At 34.2% G+C, this 21,459-nt stretch overlaps 1 protein-coding gene across 1 annotated transcript in view; it reads left to right on the top strand.

Annotated features, from left to right (window-relative positions):
- The window catches only part of L3HYPDH (trans-L-3-hydroxyproline dehydratase), a 171,372-nt gene that overhangs the window by 137,835 nt on the left and 12,078 nt on the right, over positions 1-21,459 (top strand). Inside the window, exon 4 of the mRNA XM_085869479.1 lies at positions 14,401-14,538. Coding sequence (XP_085725605.1) covers positions 14,401-14,538 — 138 coding nt within the window. The remainder of the gene's footprint in view (positions 1-14,400; positions 14,539-21,459) is intronic.

The raw sequence follows: 21,459 nt of genomic DNA, 5'->3' as shown, positions 1-21,459 counted from the left end.
GCTTCTTTCCAAGATGTTGCGAATCTAATGTTTTGCCTGTTTCTAACATTTTCCATAGTCTTTCCAAATACAGCATTATTCATTAATTTATAAAAGTCCCCTTCAAATTTTACTTTTGTATTTGCTCTCATATCTGTATTGAATTGAATATACTTTTTCACCCAAGGACTTTGTTTAAATTTTAAAACTCTATGAATTTTAGCTACTCTCAATCCTTCTCTCAAAAACTGTTTTAAGCTTCTCTGATGCAAAACATATCCCTCTTTATCATAGAATGTTGTTATTAACTTTTCTATTGATTTGCCTTTAATATTAAAACTTTTATGATAATCACTGAACCATTCTTTCTTTGGGGTTTCTTTCTCACATGCAAAAGGAAGGTCTTTATGCTTATTATGAAGAACACTCGGGTACCTCAAATCAACTTCAAAATAATAACCTTCTTCTTCGTCATTCAATTCCTCTTGAGAAGAAATAACAATATTCATCAAAGCCTTTTCATAATCCTTTTCTTCCACCCACTCTAATTTACCATAACGCAGAGATTGAGACATTGCCCATCCATACAAATTATTAGCATCAAAATACATCAAATAATTACTATCTTTTTCACTATCATAATTTGGGAGATATTTATTATTTGCTTTCGCATATCTTTTTGAACATACTTGTGATATTCCACCTCTCTTGGACTTCTCAATCATCAAAAGCATATCAACATCACTGATTAAATCTATATCTTGTTTTGTCATTTTCAACATTGCACTCCAAGCTACACCAGGAGCTGTGAAATAGTGGGCAGGATCTAATCCATAACAATTTTTATTATGACAGAGTGTTCTAAAAGCCTCAAACACATCAGCTAACAATAAAACATGTTTTTAGATATAAATCATGATATTTTCCAAGGTTCTTTATCTTAAATATTTTCCATATTTCTTGTGCGTGTTTATATTCCTTATCACTTATCTCTTCTTCATAAAGGTTATTATAGAAACTTTCTTTTGAAGGAAGTTGTGTTTCTTTAAATCTCATAAATGAATCCATATAATCATAAGGATAAATTCCCTTACTTGTAAGAATTTTCTCTTTACTTTGAATTTCATTCCTTGTTTGAATTTCCTCTCTCGTAAGAATTCCTTCTTTAATCAGAATTTCATCTTTAATCTGAATTTCCTCTTTAGTTAGAATTTCATTCATTGTTCGAATTTTCTTTATAATTAGAATTTCATCTTCAGTTAGAATTTCTTCATTAATTAGAGTTTCCTCTTTTCTTTGAATTCTCTCTTTAATCTGAATTTCCTCTTTAGTGAGAATTTCCTCTTTTGGAAAGAATGAATTAAGATTTGGAAAAGAGTCCGTGGAGCTTAGATTTGATGCGAGGTAGGCTAGTGGTGTTCCCATAAACTTGTAAGAATCTAGAAACCTAATACGAGTTAAAGGTTTTGTGAATATCATTTTTGAAAATGAAATATACTTTTGACTTGTGTTTGTTATAGCAGAAATATTCCCTGGTGTTTTTGAAAGTTCATTTATAAATAGATGTGTATCATAGTTGACGCTGTTGTGAAGAAAGACTGGAATAAAAGAAGGTAATTTATAATTAAGATTACAACAGGAATGAGCGGGACCTCTATATTTACCAGTAAGATGACAATGGTCTCTAACTTTAGACTCCTTAATTTCCCCCTCACAAATATGACAGATATTGTTCATTCTAAATTCTAATTTTTCTTCTTTGGTTAATTTCATCGGTTCATTTGTTTCTTTCATTAATTTAGTGAGTCTTATACAATCCTTTTCTAATTGTTTTACAAACTCTTGTGAAGCATTTTTTCCACGATAATGTTCAAGTTTGTTATACTTTTCTCCAACAGATGATTTGATATAATAACAGAAACCACAAGGAATATGTTTTTGATATTTATTTGTATATGGTTCTTTTGGATTAGGAGAAGCAGTATTTATCTTTTTAAGGATACATTCAAAATCAGCGTATATCACAAATGGGTGCATGATAGATTTATTATAATCTTCAAAAGAAATCTTTTCACCAGGTTTAGGCATTGTAATTACAGCTGATTTATGATTACTACAATATTTTGAATGTTGTTCTAATTGTTCTTTTGTATGAAATGAATTAAGACATCGCTTACAAGGATATATTTTGTTTGCTGTTCTGAATACCTGAGAAGAGATTAATCTTGATAAATTATTGATGTATGTGTAATGTGAATTCTTTCCAACACTAAAATATAAAAGGTCAATGTGTGTTTCTTCATTTTTATAGTTGTTTGAAATTTTTAATATTTGAACTTTGTTTGTATCCGTTAATCCATATACATTAATAGAAAGATTATTCTTTTTCTCAAATTTAGGAATATCTGTTAGTGGCATTGGGAATTTAAAATCTTTAATGTCCAAGGTATTCTCATATTTCATATATCGTTTTACTCTTTCTGAATTACATTTTGGTGGATGAAAGTGAGCAAGAACAGACCAGAGAAAACATTTATTATCATTGTTCTTAATATTAACAACTGCCTTCTTTAGTTTTATTTCTTTTGGTAATTCAATATAAGAAGAAGCTTTAAGAGGGTTTGATTTTAGAATGTGTATATCGAAAAAGATGATTTTTTTAAATATTGAATCCACTTCCTACCACTGTATTATCAACATCCTCCTCTTGTCTTGATAGTTCTTCATAAACCCCACTATTCAAAAAATCTTGAAATGATGTTATAAAATGAAGACCTGTTCTCATATAAGGAGTATGTTCTTCATCTTGTCTTTTCATATTCATTTTCACTCCCATATAAAACTTTAAAGTTTTCATTTCTTTTAATGTCTTTTTAATAAATTTTTCAACATCGGGTTTCACTATTTCAATTGATTCAGCTATTGATGATGGACCGGGTTCTCCAAATTGAAAAATCCTTATTTTTATATGCCCTTTAAATGCCCCATCAGTGTTTTCAATATAATTGTCTCCCTTTACTTTAAACTCATTTTTCTTGTGTTTTTGTGATTGAAGATGTTTATTATAACTACTCTTCAAAACATCCTTTGAACAGATATCACAATGTTTTCTTTCCAACTCAAGAGGAGATATTTGATGAAATAGATTAAATGTGTGTTTGTTGGTTCGGAGGTGTTTTCTATAATGTTTATATTCGTGATTACAAACATCGCAGTACGTTGTATTCACCATATTTATAGAATAAAACTTTGCTTAAACTAAAATTTTCTTGATGAAAATTTCGTTTAATTTATAGGTGAATCTGTGCTTAAAAACATTTTATCCTCCAACTTTTTCACTTAATAAATACAATGTTTCAAGACACAAAAGACAAGTTTCAATCAATCTCTCCATCTGTTAAAGATACTGAGAAATATGTCAAGGATGTAAAATTGAACAAAGATAAATATAACAACTATTGGATAAAAACTATTATGGTAAATAATATGAGTTCTTCAATTTCCTTCAGTGGAAGGGCTTTTAGTATACCTGGTAGAACATCAATTAAAGTATCTCCAACAAAAGTTTCTCCTCTCCTTCTAGTAATATATTCAAAACTAGAAAAAGCAATGAAACAAGAAAAAGTATCAAAGAACAAAAACCTTATGGATGAAGCTTTAGAAAGAAAAGATAAGACCATCTGTAATATGCAAGGAGAAATTTGTATTTTTTTCAACAACCCTAATGATGTAAATCCTGATGAAATAAAGGATGTTAATATATCAGGTGAAATGACATTTTGTTCAATAGTAGTTAACGATAATTTTAAAATTACCTTTAATATAAAAAATGTTGTCGTTGAATCTGATAATGAAAAAAAGTATATCGATATCGATGGTAATATACAACTGAAAGTATAGATGAATTTCAGTTTAAGTAAAGTTTTACTTTATAAATATGCTAGACTTTCCTGATTCTTCATATGACAAATTTGAGAATTGTCCTGCGTGTGAAAGAGGGGGATTAAACACAGAGTCAAAAGCCTATAAACAATGTATATTCTGTGATTATCTTCTAATTAATGATAATAAAAAATATAAAAAGGAAAATAATTCTTTTAGATTTACACCAAAAATGAATTACTTTACAAGATTGATTAGAGAAATGAATGTAAAGTATGAGGGTGATAACACACCTTTCCTTACAAGGGAAGAAACTGAACGTATAAGAGAAATGTTCAAAGGATTGTTGTTATATATTATTCATGGATGTAATTTTCAGGGAAATATCAACACAACATATTGTATAAATAAAATAATGGATTATCTTGAAATTAAACCTGAACTTAGGATAAAATATAGAGTTTCTAAAAAAGCCAATAATAAATTAAATAACTTGTTTTCTAAATATATAAATGAATGATTTTTTACCTATTTGGGAAAATAAGATAAAATTTAACAACCATAAAAATCTCTCAAATTCATTAAGATGTCTCATAGTTGGTTCAAGTGGATGTGGAAAAACCTGCTTACTTTTAAAAATGCTCCTCACTCCCAACTTTTTAGATTATGATAATTTAATAATTTTCACAAAGTCGAGTTTTCAACCAGAGTATCAACTACTCTCACAAGGTTTTAATGCTGGTCTTCAAAAAGAAGATATAATCGGTTTATTTAAACGTCAAAAAAACCGTAATGATTATAACATTGAAGATATAATTCAACTATTTTGTGATACACAGAGATGTAAAAAGAAATCAAATCCTATAACTTGTATTCTTAGTGATAATACGGATGATATACCGTCTCCCCAAGATTTGGATAAATCAAAAAAGAACCTCGTTATCTTTGATGATTGTGTTAATGAGAGAAACCAAACGGTAATGGACAGCTACTACACAAGAGGGAGACATTCTTCTTGTAATTGTATTTATCTTAGTCAATCGTACTTTCAACTTCCTCGTCGTTCCATCAGAAACAATGCTAATACTTTTATTTTATTCAAGTTAAATTCAATAGATATCAATAATTTTTGGAGGGATAATTGTTCTACATTATGTAGTAAAAAGAAATTTGAGGATTACATGAAGCACACGACTGAAAAATATAAATATATTGTTGTGAAACAAGATGAGATATTAAGGGATATATTTTTTGTTTTATAAACAATTACATATATAAATGACAACTATTATTATAAATCTTGTGGGTAAATCTGCTTCTGGAAAAAACTTTCATAAATCAAGGTTCTTGTGTAGTGCAAATGAGAATATTGTAAATTTACTTAAAAAACACCCCGTGATACGCATTGTATCAACAACAACTAGAGCAATAAGACCTGGAGAAGTAAAAGGTGAAGATTATCACTATATTTCAGTGGAGGAACATATGCGATTGAGGAATGAAGGACAAATATTTGAGGAGGTTTCTCTTGGTACAACAAAATATTCACATTGTAAGAGTGAGTTAAGGAAACTAAAATCTGGTGGTGTTGGGATATTAGAAACTAATCCAGAAGGAACGAGACAAATTATTAAATATCTGAGCGGGGTGAAGATTTTATCATTCGGTTTTGATGTTGATGAAGAAACTCAACGCAAACGTATGAAAAGCAGAGATGCAAGGATTAGTGAAGAAGAAATTACAACTCGCATTAATGTTAATAAAGAATTTGATGAAATATTTAAAGAAAAGGATTTATTTGAACACATCTACTTGAATGATGAAGAAAAGGAAAATTTCCCTGTTAATCTTTACAATTCATTAAATGATATTTTACAATAAATAAATGGATACAAAAGAAAGAGCAAGAAGATTTAAAGAACATCAAGAGTTGGTTTCAAAAGTTGTAAAACAGCAGGAAGACATAAATAAGAAACGCAGACAGAAACTAACGGGCGAAGAAGTATTTGAAAGAAAACAAGAGAAATTTTTTGAACCACTTTTAAAAACTTCCCAAGAAAAAATGAAAGATGTTTCCACAGTTCCCACAGTAGAATATACTCCCAGAAAGCTCCAAATGTTAAAAGATTTCAGTCAAATGACGGAGGAAGAATTAGAGCATATTGGAGAATGAGAATATGATGAAGGTTTATTTCAACAACTGGAAGAGATTAATCAACCCCCTGATTATATTGTGAATGCTGTTCAAAACAATGAATATTCAGCGGATTCAAAAACCAAAGCAGGACTCATTCCAACAGAACAACCAGCAATATTTCATCTTGTTCAAGAAAAGGTATTGATATTTAATGATGAATTAAGGTTCTTAAGTTCTGCTCAACCCCCTGTTAAACTAACTCCAAGATTAATGTTTCTTCTCACAAAAGATGGAAGACAAGGTTCAACTGTGAGGGATGAATCAAAGTATATTGATAAACCATTGGATATGGAAAATAATGATGATAGAGTATATATATTGATTTGCTGAACACTCTAAATTATAAGGTTATTCTTTCTGGTAAAAGTAGGAAGAATGAGAAGGAGAAACACATTATTCAGGCTTTAAGTATCCTTGGTTCAGGTATTAGTTTTCTTCCAAATGACCCATCGCAATTAGTTAATAGACTGTTATTGTTGTTAGGCAGTAAGAAGGCTGGAAATAACAATTGTTTTAATGAAGCATCAGCCATTTTAGACCAGTTGATGAACATGAAAATAATTAATAAATCTCAATATAAAGGCATTTTATCTCATATTAAATAAGATGAGAAGCACAATCCTGAGTTTTAATTTCACAACAAGCGACCACACATCTTCATTCCCATACCCACTACAACTTGACACAACAAAAGAATATGAGGCATCTTTATTGTCCATGGAAACTTATAATACCTTATTTAATATAACCGAGAAAAATGACAAGTTTAGTTATAATCCAGGAAGTGGATACAAAACGATAACAGTCTCACCCGGAGCATACGAGATTTCTCAAATATCTTCCGAAATTGCTCGTCTTATGAAAGAACAGGGTGATGAACCAAAAAATATTGTTATAAACATTCAAAAACATACTTCAAAATCAACGATTAAAGTTAAAAATAACTACAAGGTTGATTTCACAATTGATAATTCATTTAGAGAGTTATTGGGTTTCTCCTCAAAAAAGATTGAAACTAATGGGACGTTTTACAGTGATAATGTCATTCAAATATCCTCAGGAATAAATTCGGTGTTAATTCACTGTGATTTGATTGATGGTGCTTATAATGATGGAAAAAAACAAATACAATATTTTCATTCAGCGCATACTCAACCCCAATTGGTTATAAATTCAATATGGAACCTAAAAATTTGGTTTATCTACCTGTGTCAGGAAAAACCATACACAGAGTAAATTTTAGGATAACCGACCAAGATAATCGTGTGATTTCTTTTAATGGAGAAGTTACATCCATCAGAATTCACCTACGTGAAGTTTTCCAATAAATAAATACGATGGTTATTGTCAGGAAACACGAGTTGGGAAAATATAAAATAATTACAGGGGATGGGATGTTCCTTTCCCCGTACTACAAGGGTGAAGGTATGTATCTTGGTAGAGGATACTATAAACCTAAGAGACAAAGGGGTGTCGGACATCAATTTAGAGGAGATGGGATAATTGATACTCTCATGGGTATTGGTTCAACTATTCTTAAACATAAAGACCTAATTGGTTCAACTGCTTCTGCTGTGGGAAATGTAGCAGGTGCTGTAAAGAGTATGAAAGATGCTCAGAAGGAATCTCATAAATTACAAGCAATAAAAGAAATTAAGAAAGGTAAAACTCAGTTGTCCCCCCAAGAACGACAGAAAATAATTCAAATACTTGGATCAGTGTTTCAAAAGTTTTAACATCTTTTTTCCTAAATAAATACAAGTATGGAAGCAATTGATAGTATCTATGATTTGGATGATACTATTATTATCTCAAACTCCACTAAAAAAGAAGATTACTTCAAGGTAAATGCAATAACTGGAACAGACTGGAATACAAATGGTACAAAAAGTTTTGAAATAAATAATCAACAAACCTATTTGAATCTCTCCGAAAGTTTCTTGTTGTGTAAATTTAAATTCACTAAGGCTGGGAATAACACAAACGCTACACTTGTAAATGATTTCTTCTGGAAAATGTTTGATAGTGTGCGATTGTATATTGGAACACAAGAAGTTGAAGCGGTTGATTATGTCTCTGCTGTATCTGAAATGATGAAATTTACACTCTATACATTCAGTGATAGAATGGGAAAGGGGTCTGTCGAAGGTTTTATTCCTGATATGTCAACGGGAACAAACACAGACCCTGGATATATTCAAAGGAAAGGAATGTATAATGATGATACAAAAGCAGAAAATAGTTTTACTGTGGCAGTTCCTCTTCAAGGTATATTTGGATTTTGTGATTATGATAAAGTTCTGTATGGTCTTAAAATTAGATTTCAACTACAAAGGAATGATAATGAAAATAGATTGCTTTTTGGTGTTGGTAGTGCTTTTGGTGAACAGAATAAATTTGTAATTGAGGAGATGAGTTGGTGTATCAGTGAATATACTCCTAATCTTAAAACAGAAGAGATGTTGAATCGAAGACTTAACTCAAAGAAACCACTCAGTGTATCATACCTCAAAAGAAGATGTCAACACGTTAAACTCAACCAAACTACTTACACGTGGAATTTGGGTGTTCTGGAAGGAAAGCCACGATATCTGTGGATGATTTTTAAAAAGCCAGATGGTGATACTGCGACTGATAAGAATAATGCATTGAGTGATAATGCTAAGGTGAAACAACTTCGCGTTTCTCTAGATGGAACATTTTATCCACGAGATAGATTGGAAATTAATTGGGAAAAAATGATTTTGCTGAAGCATACAAGTCTTACCAAAAGGTGTGTGAAAGTAATGGAAATAAAGAACCTATTTTGGATATGACAGCATTTAAAAGTTTGTATACAATCTATGCGTTTGACCTGAGCACTCAAAAGGAAACTATAAAGTCTAATCGAGTGGATACTTCCCTATACATTGAAAGAGGAGAGAGTGAAGAAGTTGATACATATTGTTTGCTTTTGGAAGAAACAGAATTGCAGATTAATACAGATAATGGTGTGATGATTAGTCTCACATAATTTTTTGTTAAATAAATGAGTGGTAAAGTACCAACTGGGGTATATGTTAATCAAATCAATCTTCATAAACTATCATCTGGTGTTCAAAATCAAAAGCCTTGTACGATTAACGTTAATACAATTCAGAGAAAAGGAGCAGTAAGAATTGATGTTTTGCTCACAAGAGAACAGGTTAAAATCTTGAATGACACTGGCTCACTTAAAATTAAAATGACAAAACCAATGTTGAAAAAATATTCAATAAGAGAGACGAGTGGAGGATTTCTCCCATTTCTAATTCCTTTATTTGCTGGTTTAAGTGCGGTTGGAGCATTGACGGGTGGTATTTCAACAGCGGTGAAAACTGCCAACGAAAGGAAGGCTCAACTCCAGGCTCAAAAAGAATTGGAAAGACATAACAAAGAGTTGGAGAAACAAATTAGTGGAAGTGGTGTAATTGTAGATTTTGCTGAAAAACTTGAAGGTCTGCCTGATAAAGCGAGATTGTTAGTTGGAGATATGCTTTCTTCTATAGCACAAGCAGGTGTAAAATTAACGAAAAGAGGTAATGGATTATATCTTTCTAATAAATAAATGAGCATTGATGAGTGGTTGAAAGAATTTGGAAAGAATACAACATCAAATTTACAACTTGCCAAATATTGTAAGAAATTAAAAATTCATAATGTGGTTATTTGTATGAGAGATGAATTAACAAATGTGCCGAAACATACAAAGAATATTATCATGAACTTAGAAGATAATAATGGGAACGGTTCTCATTGGGTTTGTATTTTTAATAGTCAAGACAAATATTATTTTGATAGTTTTGGTCTTCCACCACCTGTTGAAGTTATAAAATTCTTACAGAATGGTGTTTATCAAACATTTCAAGTCCAAGAATTAAATTCCAAGTGTTGTGGTCAATTATGTCTTTGTGTTATTTCAACTCAACAAAAATAAAAAATTTTATGATATTATTTTTAATCTAATATAAATGACTTATGTTGGTAAAGATGGTTCTATCTTTGGTGTATCTCAAGAACTGGATATTGATTTATCAAATTATTACACAAAGGCACAGGCTGAACGACATAAATATAATATAACCAAAAATATTAACATGAAAAATGCTTATAAATTAAAAAATTATCCAAGCCCGACTGACGCGAATGACTTGATGAGATTAAGCGATTTATCACAATATATATCCTTAAATAAAACGGCTGTGTATTCCAAAGATACAGAAGTGTTGATATTATCTCCAGGTCATACAGAATTCACAGTTCGAATTAAAATAAATTTTTATAAAGAAGGGCGTATCGTTTGCATGAGAATAGAACAATGGGGGTATGATATGAATGATTTAGGGTATAATTGGTCATTTAAAATTAACCTTGAAGACCTGGAACAATTAAATCAGTCTCGTAAGGAAGAATATTATCCACTTGGTATTGAGAATGAGTTTTGTGGGGCTACGATTAGTAAACAACAAATAAAAGAATTTAATAAGGGTAAATATAATAATGGTTTTGCCCTTGTTTATCTCATGAAAACAGAAAAAACAGGATTATATATAATAAGTAAGGAAATACAAAATGATTTAACTCTGGGAAGATGGGGAGGTGTTTCGTGCCATAATATTATTCTAACATATATTTCTAATACATAAATGACAGCAAGAAGGCTTCAAGAAAATTATCATTTCTGTGTCCAAGCATACCTTCAAGAAAAGGGTATTCGGTATTTTAATAAATATGTTCTACAACATAAGAATGAGGTATTTTCAATAAAAGATTGGCATTATGCTGATGTTGATAAACCGACAACTTTAGATTTAATTAGAATGTTAAATAATGAAAAAATTATAAAGTTAAGAAAAGGTAAGGCTCTTTTAGAAATTCAAAAGAAATTTTATTGGTTTCCTGTTGTAAAAAAATTATTTTGGATACAGGAATAACAAGAAATCCTGATGAATATATGTATAATATTCTATGGGGTGTAAACAATTCAAGGATAGTAAGGGATGAGGAAGGAGTTGAAGAAGAGAGGGAAGAGGAGGAAAAGGAGAAGGAGGAGAGGGAGAAGAAAGAGAAGGAGGAAAGAGAGAAGAGAGAAGGAGGAAAGAGAGAATAGAGAGAGGGAGGAAAGAGAGAAGAGAGAGGGAGAAGAAAGAGAAGGAGGAAAAAGAGAAGAGAGAGAGGGAGGAGAGGGAGGAAAGAGCGAGACAAAATAAATATCAAAATATGGAAACCAGTGAGATTCAAAAAAGATTGGTGGTATTACAGAAAATAACTCAACCCACCGAGGAGGAAAACAAAGAATTAACAAGTCTATTTGCAATATTTTCTTCAAGACTATTGACATCGTCAAGCTATTCATTTTAATTCAAGTTTTTTCTTAAATAAATGGAGGAGAGAGTGAAGGCATTTCTTAGGATTCTTTATGTTTTAAAAATTAAGATTCAAATGTGCATGTTGGAAACTAAAAAGGTTTTTGCACTCTGCAGGACTTTTTCACATAAATAAATGAGTTATTGTCTCAAATGTAAAAAGAAAACTAATACTAAAAATATTTCATATATTAAAAGTAAAAATAACAGGGTTATACAAAAAGGTATATGTTCGGTGTGTGGTTCAAAAAAAATCAATTTATCTCCAAACACAAACTCGGAGGAGATATACAAAAGTTTTTATCAGGAAGTAAATTTACAACTACTGGAATACCAGGGGAATTACATCTTCCAGGGTATTCTTTCTGTGGTCCAGGCACAAACTTGGATAAAAGATTAGATGAGGCAGACAATCCTAAATCCTGGAGTAAACCAATCAATAGAGTTGATGAAGTGTGCATGAGACACGATATTGATTATGGGAATACCACAACGTTGGAAGAAAAGCATGAAGCCGATAGAGAAATGTTGTATAATTTGTCTCTGATACAAAATCCAACCTTGAGAGAAAAAGTTGATAGGTTCATCGTGAAGAAGATGATTAGTGCTAAATTGAAACTTGGACTTGGAAATTCAAAAAACTTATAGGCTCTAATGATGCCATTAAGACTGAAGAGCAATTAGCTGATGAATTACATAAACCAATATTCACAAAGTTTCAGAGAAGGAAAGTTTATTCCAAGGAAGTTGATTATATCTGGTCTGCTGATTTGATTGAACTCAATAATGATAAGGGGTACAAGTATGCTTTAACCGTTATTGATTTGAGGAGTAGATATGCGTGGGTTGTCCCTTTAAAAAACAAAACAGGTAATACTCTTATGTTAGCTTTTCAACAGATATTTAATAAAAGTAAGAGAAAACCTAAAAAATTGTGGACTGATGAGGGTAGAGAGTTTTATAACAAGACATTTATGAATTTTCTAAAAAATAACAGTATTACATTATACAGTACCTTTAATGAAGGGAAGGCAGTTGTTGTTGAACGTTTTAATCGTACCTTAAAAGAGAGACTATATAAAAAATTCACACAACTCGGTTCACAACAATGGTCATCTTTTATTCAGGATATTGTGGATAAGTATAATGACACGATTCACACGTCAACAAATATGAAACCATCAGAAACATTTACAAAATTAAAATATGAAAAAGAGATTAATGTCAGAAAACCTAAGTTCAAAGTTGGTGATATCGTAAGAATATATAGGTGGAAATCTCATTTTGAAAAGGGTTTTACTGAACGATGGACGAAAGAACTTTTTAAAATTGTTGATGTAATAGATACGGTTCCTTGGACTTATAAAATATATGATTTGGAAGGGGAAGAGATTTTAGGTTCATTTTATTCACAGGAATTACAAAAGACAAAACTAAGCAGATAATACACCTTTGTGGACACTAGAGGGACAAGTCCGAGGTGTATTACAGTATATAATGTGTGTCAAGGGGGACGTTCTTAGATCTGTGAACCCCAAACACAGAATCCTCAACTGAATAGTCAAGGTTTAACTTTTGTTTGTGTGTGTGTGTGTGTGTGTGTGTGTGTGTGTGTGTGTGTGTGTGTGCAATGGGAGCAATAGGTTGGCACTTCACTCCCTCCTACTATACACCGTTGTGGACACTCGAGGGCCAAGTCCGAGGTGTATAACAGTATATAATGTGTGTCAAGGGGTGGACGTTCTTAGATCTGTGAACCCCAAACACAGAATCCTCAACTGAATAGTCAAGGCTTAACTTTTGTTTGTTGATGTGTATGTGTGTGTGTGTGTGTGTGTCCCAACCCTCACATTCAAAATCTCAACCCCAACCCTCACATTCAAAATCTCAACCCCAACTCAATCCTCACCCAACACAATGTCTTTTTCAAAATGAGATTTCCACCTATATATATATATATATATTTTATGTTTTTTTTTTTTTTCTCTTCTTCCAATTCTGTCTTTTAAGGCTTTCAGGTTTGATGACATAGAAAGAGGGAGTAAGAACTTTCTTGATAGGTTTAAATCCCAAAGAGTGGTAGCATTTCAAGTCTTCAAAATAAACCCAACTTTCCAAGTCTCCAAGGTAGTTATTTAAACCATCAAGGCAGAACTCATTTACTGATTTTTTCAAAATTTGTGAGTCTCCAAGGTAGTTCCCATATTTAGAACCATCTTGGCAGAACCCTTTTCCTGAGTCTCCAAGGTAGTTATTTAAACCATCAAGGCAGAACTCATTTACTGATTTTTTCAAAATTTGTGAGTCTCCAAGGTAAAACTTGTATTCTGGCTCATCAACGTATAACTTGTTCAGTGGGTATGAAGGTCGTCAAGGTGTGACTGGGCCTTAATGTTAACATGTGTACAAAGTTTGATCGAAATTGACCCAAGGTCAAGGTCAGGGTCACCCAAAACATGAAAAACACATATAAAGTACATATTTTTGTTTTACAACATATTTCAAACCTGATAACGGGATCGTAAAGCTGGTTGAAAAGCAATGTTCCTTGGTATTTTCAAATATTTTCTACGATCAGAATGAAGGCAACAAGCACCAATGATAAGTTGTTGAATGTCACATGGTGGCTTTAAATGAGTTGTGAAAATTTTCAATCTGCTGCTGTTACCATGACAATGCACGCCTGATAATTGTTATTTGTGACGTCGCATCATTTTATTAATGTACAAACAAATAAACACCACACATTCCATGACATAACAGCTTGAACCACCACATGGAAAGGTCAACTAATTCGCCAAGTGTCGTGCTAAGCACGATTTTTCATTTGAAATGTTGCTCTGAAGTTCATTTAAGTAGTAAATTTCAAAATGTTATAGTCTGCTCTTGTGTGTACTCCATTTCATTCCCCACGCTTTTGTTTTACTCTCATACCTGGTGCTATATTTACTTCTGCAGGTAGATCGGTGTCCCACTGGCTCTGGGGTAACAGCACGTATTGCCCTTCAATATCGCAAGGGTCAAATAGACCTTGGACAGACACGGACCTTCGAGAGCAGTGCCACGCACAGCCAGTTCACTGGTCGTGTAGTCAAGGTACGAAAACATCACAAAACACTCAGTCATCACTTAAATCCCTAATTTTTAATAACTTTGTGAATGCATGTTAACTACTATTGATAGGCCTTTACAGATCATTACCATGTATGGAACAAATTAAACTAAGATGGTATCCTAACCCACAAATGTTGCCTGCAACATGATTCGACTTTTCCCTTCAACGTCACAAGAAATCTCCCTCTTGACTTTGACAACAGTTAGTACAACTGACAAACATTTATTTTCAAATTATAACATAAGCATGAATCATCGTCATACATCACATAATGTAGTCACATCATTTTTATATGCATGGAAGAGCAAGAAAGAGCAAAACTCCTCGTTCCCCCTCCCCTCTCCCTCCCACAGACACTCCTGAAATAACTCCTTGCAAGCACTTGACTTTCCTATTCACATTGGTTTTCTTCCCTTCACTCTCTTCTCATCCTTCATTCCTCCGTAACGTCATTTACACACACCATCCACCCACGCTGTTTTTGTCCTCACTAGTCATACCAGCTCTGGGATGCCAAAGCGAGGCTGGGGAGCAAATATGCACCCCGCCTTTTGCCAGGAGGGGTGGGGAGAAGTGCCTTATCAGGCAAACGCCCGAAAATGTCTGACCACATTTCTTAACTAACAGAGTACAAGAAGTTTCTAAAATGCATTATATTCTTTGACTGCTCATAATTTTGGCATCGACAGTCTTTAGGAGCCTTTATGAGGCAGACCTCTAAATTTCCACAAAATAATTTGATGATTCCAATTTGTACTGTATTTGGTCAATTGAGGCGATCTTAAATAGCCAAATAACCGACGCAGGTGGTGCTGTTCATACTTGAAAATATTAAAATTGGCGATTTTTTATTTATTTATTTTTGCCATATGTACTTCCGGGAGCATTGTCTGCTGTAACTTTTTGTTTGTGCTTACATATACGATCGTTATCGAGAGTCTACTCACACTAGTTAACCTCGCCAAAGGAGAGGGTATCGCATTTCGGTCCGTTTGTTTGTCTGTTTGTCCGCACAGAACTTCCGTGTTTTTCTCCGCAACCACTTGTCGGATTGAGACTAACTTTTCACTATTGGTGAAAACTATTATTCTATACTCATGTCTCATGTCTCAATATACACTATTATTCACTATACTCATGTCGAATGTTTTAATAATTATTATGATGTCATAGGTCACGTGGTGTGGCAGCAATATTGGAAAAACAGAAAAACTTTAGACCTCTATCTCTGAAACTGCACCAAGGAAAAAATTGAAACTTGGCACATAGCAAGTACTCCTCATGGGGAATGAGTTTGATTTTTTTATGACGTCATAGGTGACCTCGTTGTGACGTCATAATTGCATATGTAGAATGCCCCATCTGATCAGTATGAAATTTTTTGAGGGTCATCTTGGGATAAAATGGTCCACAGAAAAAAAATTAATTACGTCATCGGTCACGTTATTCGGCAGCCATATTGTTTAAAAATGAAAAAATATAAAAACCTTCACAAACCTTCTCTGAAGTAACTGAATAGATCGAGGAGAAACTTTACACGTATGACCGTCTGTCCATGAGGAACAAAAGGTTCACACATTATGATATCATAGGTCACATGGTTGGCAACCATATTGGATTTACCCTAAAACTGATAAAAAAAATACTCCACTCAAAAGAAGTCCTGGTGAGGGTCTGCACTCTCTGATTGCTCTTTTTCTTGTTTTAAGTTGTTTTCATTCATAGGATTTTCTGGGAAATTCTCAAAATTGTGTTTTCATGCGCATCTGCCTTATGCACTTCACATTCTACAAAGAAAGTGGAAAAATATCCTTTCATGGCAAGTGTGATGTAGATGAAATTTCCATGAGATCAGACTTCACTGCAGCATTAGAAGAGACTGTGAAGACATGAGGGGAGCCAGATGGAACAGGAGACAAACTAATCATTAACAAATGGTCACATTTGTGTTCACGACATTTCTACCGCAGATTACACCTGATTGACTTGCCATCGGAGATCCCACATATTTTGCATGAAACAAGTGGGGGAAACCTGTGATTCAATGCTGCAATGCAGCTATCATCAAAATTGTCTAAGGCCACGAGCAGCATAACTCTGCAGCCATTACTCTCGGCCGGTGTGCTTCTGGTAACTCACAACCTCCTGTGTGGCTTTGAACCTGTGCACAGCGCTGAACTTGACAAATGTGACCTCACAACCTAAGTGTTCGGGCCTTTTGACTTGGAGCGGCGAGGCCCCAATGTCGGCAATGAGATCACAACATATTCAACACAACGGTCTTCAAATAAATCAATTGGAAGTATGTTAATTACATAAAGTTGAAAAGGACTGAATGAAGATGGAGTAAATGTTTTTTGTTTTTTTGTTTAAGCAAAACTATTCAACACTCACAACAGACAGAGTATGTCAAAATTTACTAAATTCTATATTTTCAAAAGTGATACCTAATTATAACAAGAAAAAGAAACAATCAGAGATTGCAGATCATTGCCAGGACTTGTTTTGTGTGGTGTTTGTGTAGTTTTATGTGGTGTATTTTGTATGACGTTTGTGTACTGGAGTGTTTTGTAATTAATGAGACATAACTAGAACTGCCACTTTATAACTGCTGGCAGTGATGACCAGGTACCAAGACGTCCTGCTTTGATGCAACTTCACTTTGATTGGACACCTGATCCTGACCCATGACATTTATTATTACTAGTACATGCCCATAAAAAAAAGAATAAATAAATATTCCAACCACGAGCAAGAAACAACAACCACACAGGCCGTTTCTTCGCTCTCGCGTGCCCGTACGTGCGTGGCGCGGAAGTTCGCATATCACAGTTACGATGATTCGCAATTTAGGTTTTAATGGCCAATTATTCAATTAGCGCCAACGTATTTTACCTTTTCACAATGTCGTCGCAAGGAAAAACAAAATGAGAAAAAAATTTACTTCCTGGTTCGGAGCACACCAGCACTCTGATGTTACCAAAATTTATGCACCATCTAATATGAAAACGATGATAACTTGGGGCATTGTGTTTATCTATAAATGCGCATAAGAAATCGAGAAATTATTAGAATACACGAAGTCATCACTATCCGGAAGCCCGTACGTTGTAACCCGTAATGGGGAACACGGCTGAGCTTCCCTTCCCCATCGGCCACGCCCACGCAACAATGTGTCTTGTCATTGGTTTGGTAAATAAATGGCCATAACTTGGGAAGCACTTGTCCGATTAATATCAAACCTTGAAAAGGCACATCCTCAGGTCCCCAGCAATATATCTGGCAAGTTTCAATTATATCGGACCAGTGGTTGTCAAGAAACAACGGTCACAGACACACACACACACACACACACACACACACACACACACACACACACACACACACACACACACACACACACACACACACACACAGATTGCTGGAATTATAGATAGATTCTATTGAATTCAGAATGGGATTTCAAATAAATTAAATTCAAATCAGATGAAAGACCAAATAGGAACATTCCTGCATTGGAGTAAACAGAAGGAACCCAAACAAGCAAAAAATAATAGATGAAGTCATCAGGAGGAACCTGGATAGGATTTGCATTTCAGCTGCTACTCCTCTACCATCAAACCCATCCAGGCACCGCCAAGTCAGCCTTATTCAAAAAGAAAAAAATTAAAAACAAGATCAAGATAAAAAATATATAATTCTGTCTGTCAGACTATGCATCTGATCAAGTTGAAATTTAAAACATGTATTCCCCATCACCACTAGATCATAATTTAGAAGATTTACATCGATTGATTAAGTAGTTCCAAAGAAAACATTATTTAATATTTTCTTCAATCCAATATAGCTGCCAAATCATGTGACCTATCAATTATTCCAAAACAAACGTTTACACGTATGGCTTGGGGAACATTTGTGTGAAGTTTCCCCTCGAACTGTCTAGCCTTTCTGGAGAAGATCTTTATTGGTTTTAGGGTAAATCCAATATGGCTGCCAAACCATGTGACCTATGAAATCATATGTGTGAACCTTTTGTTGTTCATGGATAGGTGGGAATACCTGTAAAATTTCACCTTGATCTGTTCAGCCACTTCAGAGAAGATCTTTGAAGGTTAAAAAACAAAACAAAAATAAAACAATATGGCTGCCAAATCTGACATCATCAAAAAAAATTCTGGGGCCCACTTTAACCGTACATGACCCTCAAAAATATTCATACTGATCAGATGTTGCGTTTTACATATGTAATTACGATGTCAAAAAGAAGGCACCTATGATGTCATTTTTCTTCAATCACACTTATTCCCCATGAGGAGTACTTACCGTGTGCCAAGTTTCAATTTTTTCCTTGGTGCAGTTTCAGAGATACAGAGGTCCAAAGTGTTTCTGTTTTTCAAACATGGCTGCCACACCACATGACCCATGACGTCATAATTATCAATATAACATTATACATAATTAGTCACTTCTGGTGAAAATTTAGTATCAATCTGACAAGCGGTTGTGGAGAAAAACACTAATGTTCTGTGTGGACAAGCAATCAAACAAACAGACAAACAAGCAGTCATAGACTGGTACTTACGAAATCGTCAACTTGACCTCTGACCTTGTCGAATAAAAGCTGTCTCTCGAGAAGGTAGCAACGCAAACCAGAAGTTTCTTCGATGATTCTGTACCAAACCATCAAAAATCGAATGTTTGACCTCACTGTGACCTTGACCTTCGACCGATTTTGACCAAAATCTAACCAGCGCTAGCCATCACCCTCCTGAATCACGTGATGTAATTTGACATTGGTAGCTTCTTCCGTTCTCGAGTTATCGTGCCTACAAACAAACACAAACACACAAACAAATGACGGAAGTCATCAATATACTTACGAAATCTTCAGATTTCGTAAGTAACAAATAAACAAGAAAAAGACGTCGTGCAAAGCACGATACTTGCAAAATCCACCCCCCCTCCCTCTCCAAAGGTCCAACCAAGATATTCTAGCTTTGTATTTTCAGTTAATGTTCTGAAATCTGTAGAATTTGTTTTTCACTTGGAAGTTGTGGGTTACGATGTGTAAATAAAGGTAGAAAAAGTCAAAAGGTGAAAAATTTTAAAGGGGATGTAGACTTTCCATATGCACTGTAGGTACAGTGTGTATGCTCTAAGTGATAGTGAATGAAAGTGCACGTTCAGTTTTCTTGCATGCAAACTCAACCGGAGGTGTGTATGACAACCAGAGGTCGTAAAAATCCCAGTATAAGCACAACCTGTGGGGGTGATCTGGCTCTTTAAGATGGCCTCAATTTTCACTGTGATGAGATACCGCACATATCTTCGCAGCGAATGATGCTACCTGACAAACATACAGCTGCCATCGAGCTACATATAATGGGCTAGAATAGTAAGTGCTGTGCAGTATACTACCATTAATTGTTATTATTGATAATTCTCAGTATCACGATTAATTAAATTTATCTTACAGCACGTGGTAGATATCATTTTTTCGGACCTTTTAGTATGCAACAGCTAACGAGTGCATGTCCATTTTGATCATGATCGTCATGATCTACATGTAATTTCTCTGTCGCTTTTTAGTCAGATTTTACACCTCAATTTCTTCTTCAATTTAGCTTGCTATTCATCTCCAGATATTTTTTTTCTCCACTAATCCAATAATGGGAAGAATATGTTGTTCTTACAGTGTTCCAAAAAGACCCGGACAACTTTGGTTGTTAATATATTTAGGACCACAAATGATACAATGATACCCTCTAGATTATATGATACAGAAACTCATAAAGTTTTGTGCACTCCATCTGTACACTTCAATGTGCGCTCTGTTTGTTGCACACAGTAATAAAGGCAGTACACGAGTTCTTGCCATGTTCGGCTCAGCATGTTTGCATCTATGTCCACCAGCTGTGATCTGAGAAAGAAGATCCTGCAGGTTTGCCACTTTGGTGTTGCAGACATCTTTGACAAACCCCCACAGAAAAAAGGGGGGGTATGTCTGGTGATCGTGGGAACCAGGTGGTTGGCATCCGTCACGGCCAATCCAGCAAACTGGAAATGTTTCATTCAGGATGACTCGAACGACTAAGACCCAATGAGGGGGAATGCCATCCTGTTGAAAAATGATATTGGGCTGCAGGTCTTCAATCTGTGGGAAGGCAAATCCTTCCAACATGTTAATTGTTGTTGAGGTCACTGTATCCTCTGCAAAGAAAAACAGACCCAACAAGCAGTCATGGAGGTGGCCACACCACACATTGACCTTTGGACTGTCATGTTTGGTTTCACAAACCACGTGGGGGTTTTCAGAGCACCATATCCTCACCTTCCCTGATACATGAAAGCAAGCTTCATCTGTGAACATGACCGTTTTCAGGTAATTTTCATCGTCTTCTTTGCGACTGAGCATTTCCAAGACAAACGCCTTGTGTTTGGGTCCATCAATTGGTTTGAGTTCCTGCAGAATCTGCACTTTATAGGCATAAAGCTTCAGTGTCTTATGCAAAATCCTGTGTACAGTGGTGGTTGGTAGTCCTAGTTCTCTGGATGTGCGTCGGATTGATTTTCTGGGACTTTGTTGAAATGATTCACACACTCGTTCAATGTCTGCTGCACTTGTGCTTGGTCATCCAGTACTTTTCTGTTTTTGACAACTTCCAGTCTCCTTAAAGCTCTTGTACTACTCTCTGATAAGAGTCCACGATGGCAGATTCCTTCCATATCCTGGACGGAAATTGCGCTGAACTTGCATGTCAATATTGTCTCGATGAATGATTCGACGCACTGAGCTTTCTCCTGTGGAGTCACTATTTTCTTTAACTTTAATCCACCAGACCTGAAAATAAAGAAGACTTTGAGTTTCTGTATCACATAAAATAAAGGGTATCATTGTCATT

Source organism: Eptatretus burgeri, chromosome 2 (genome assembly GCF_056783735.1).
Source record: "Eptatretus burgeri isolate ZD-2024b chromosome 2, Ebu_testis_v1, whole genome shotgun sequence".
NCBI lineage: Eukaryota > Metazoa > Chordata > Myxini > Myxiniformes > Myxinidae > Eptatretus > Eptatretus burgeri.
Note: the sequence above shows the minus strand (reverse complement) of the source record. Positions and strands in the feature narration are given on the sequence as shown.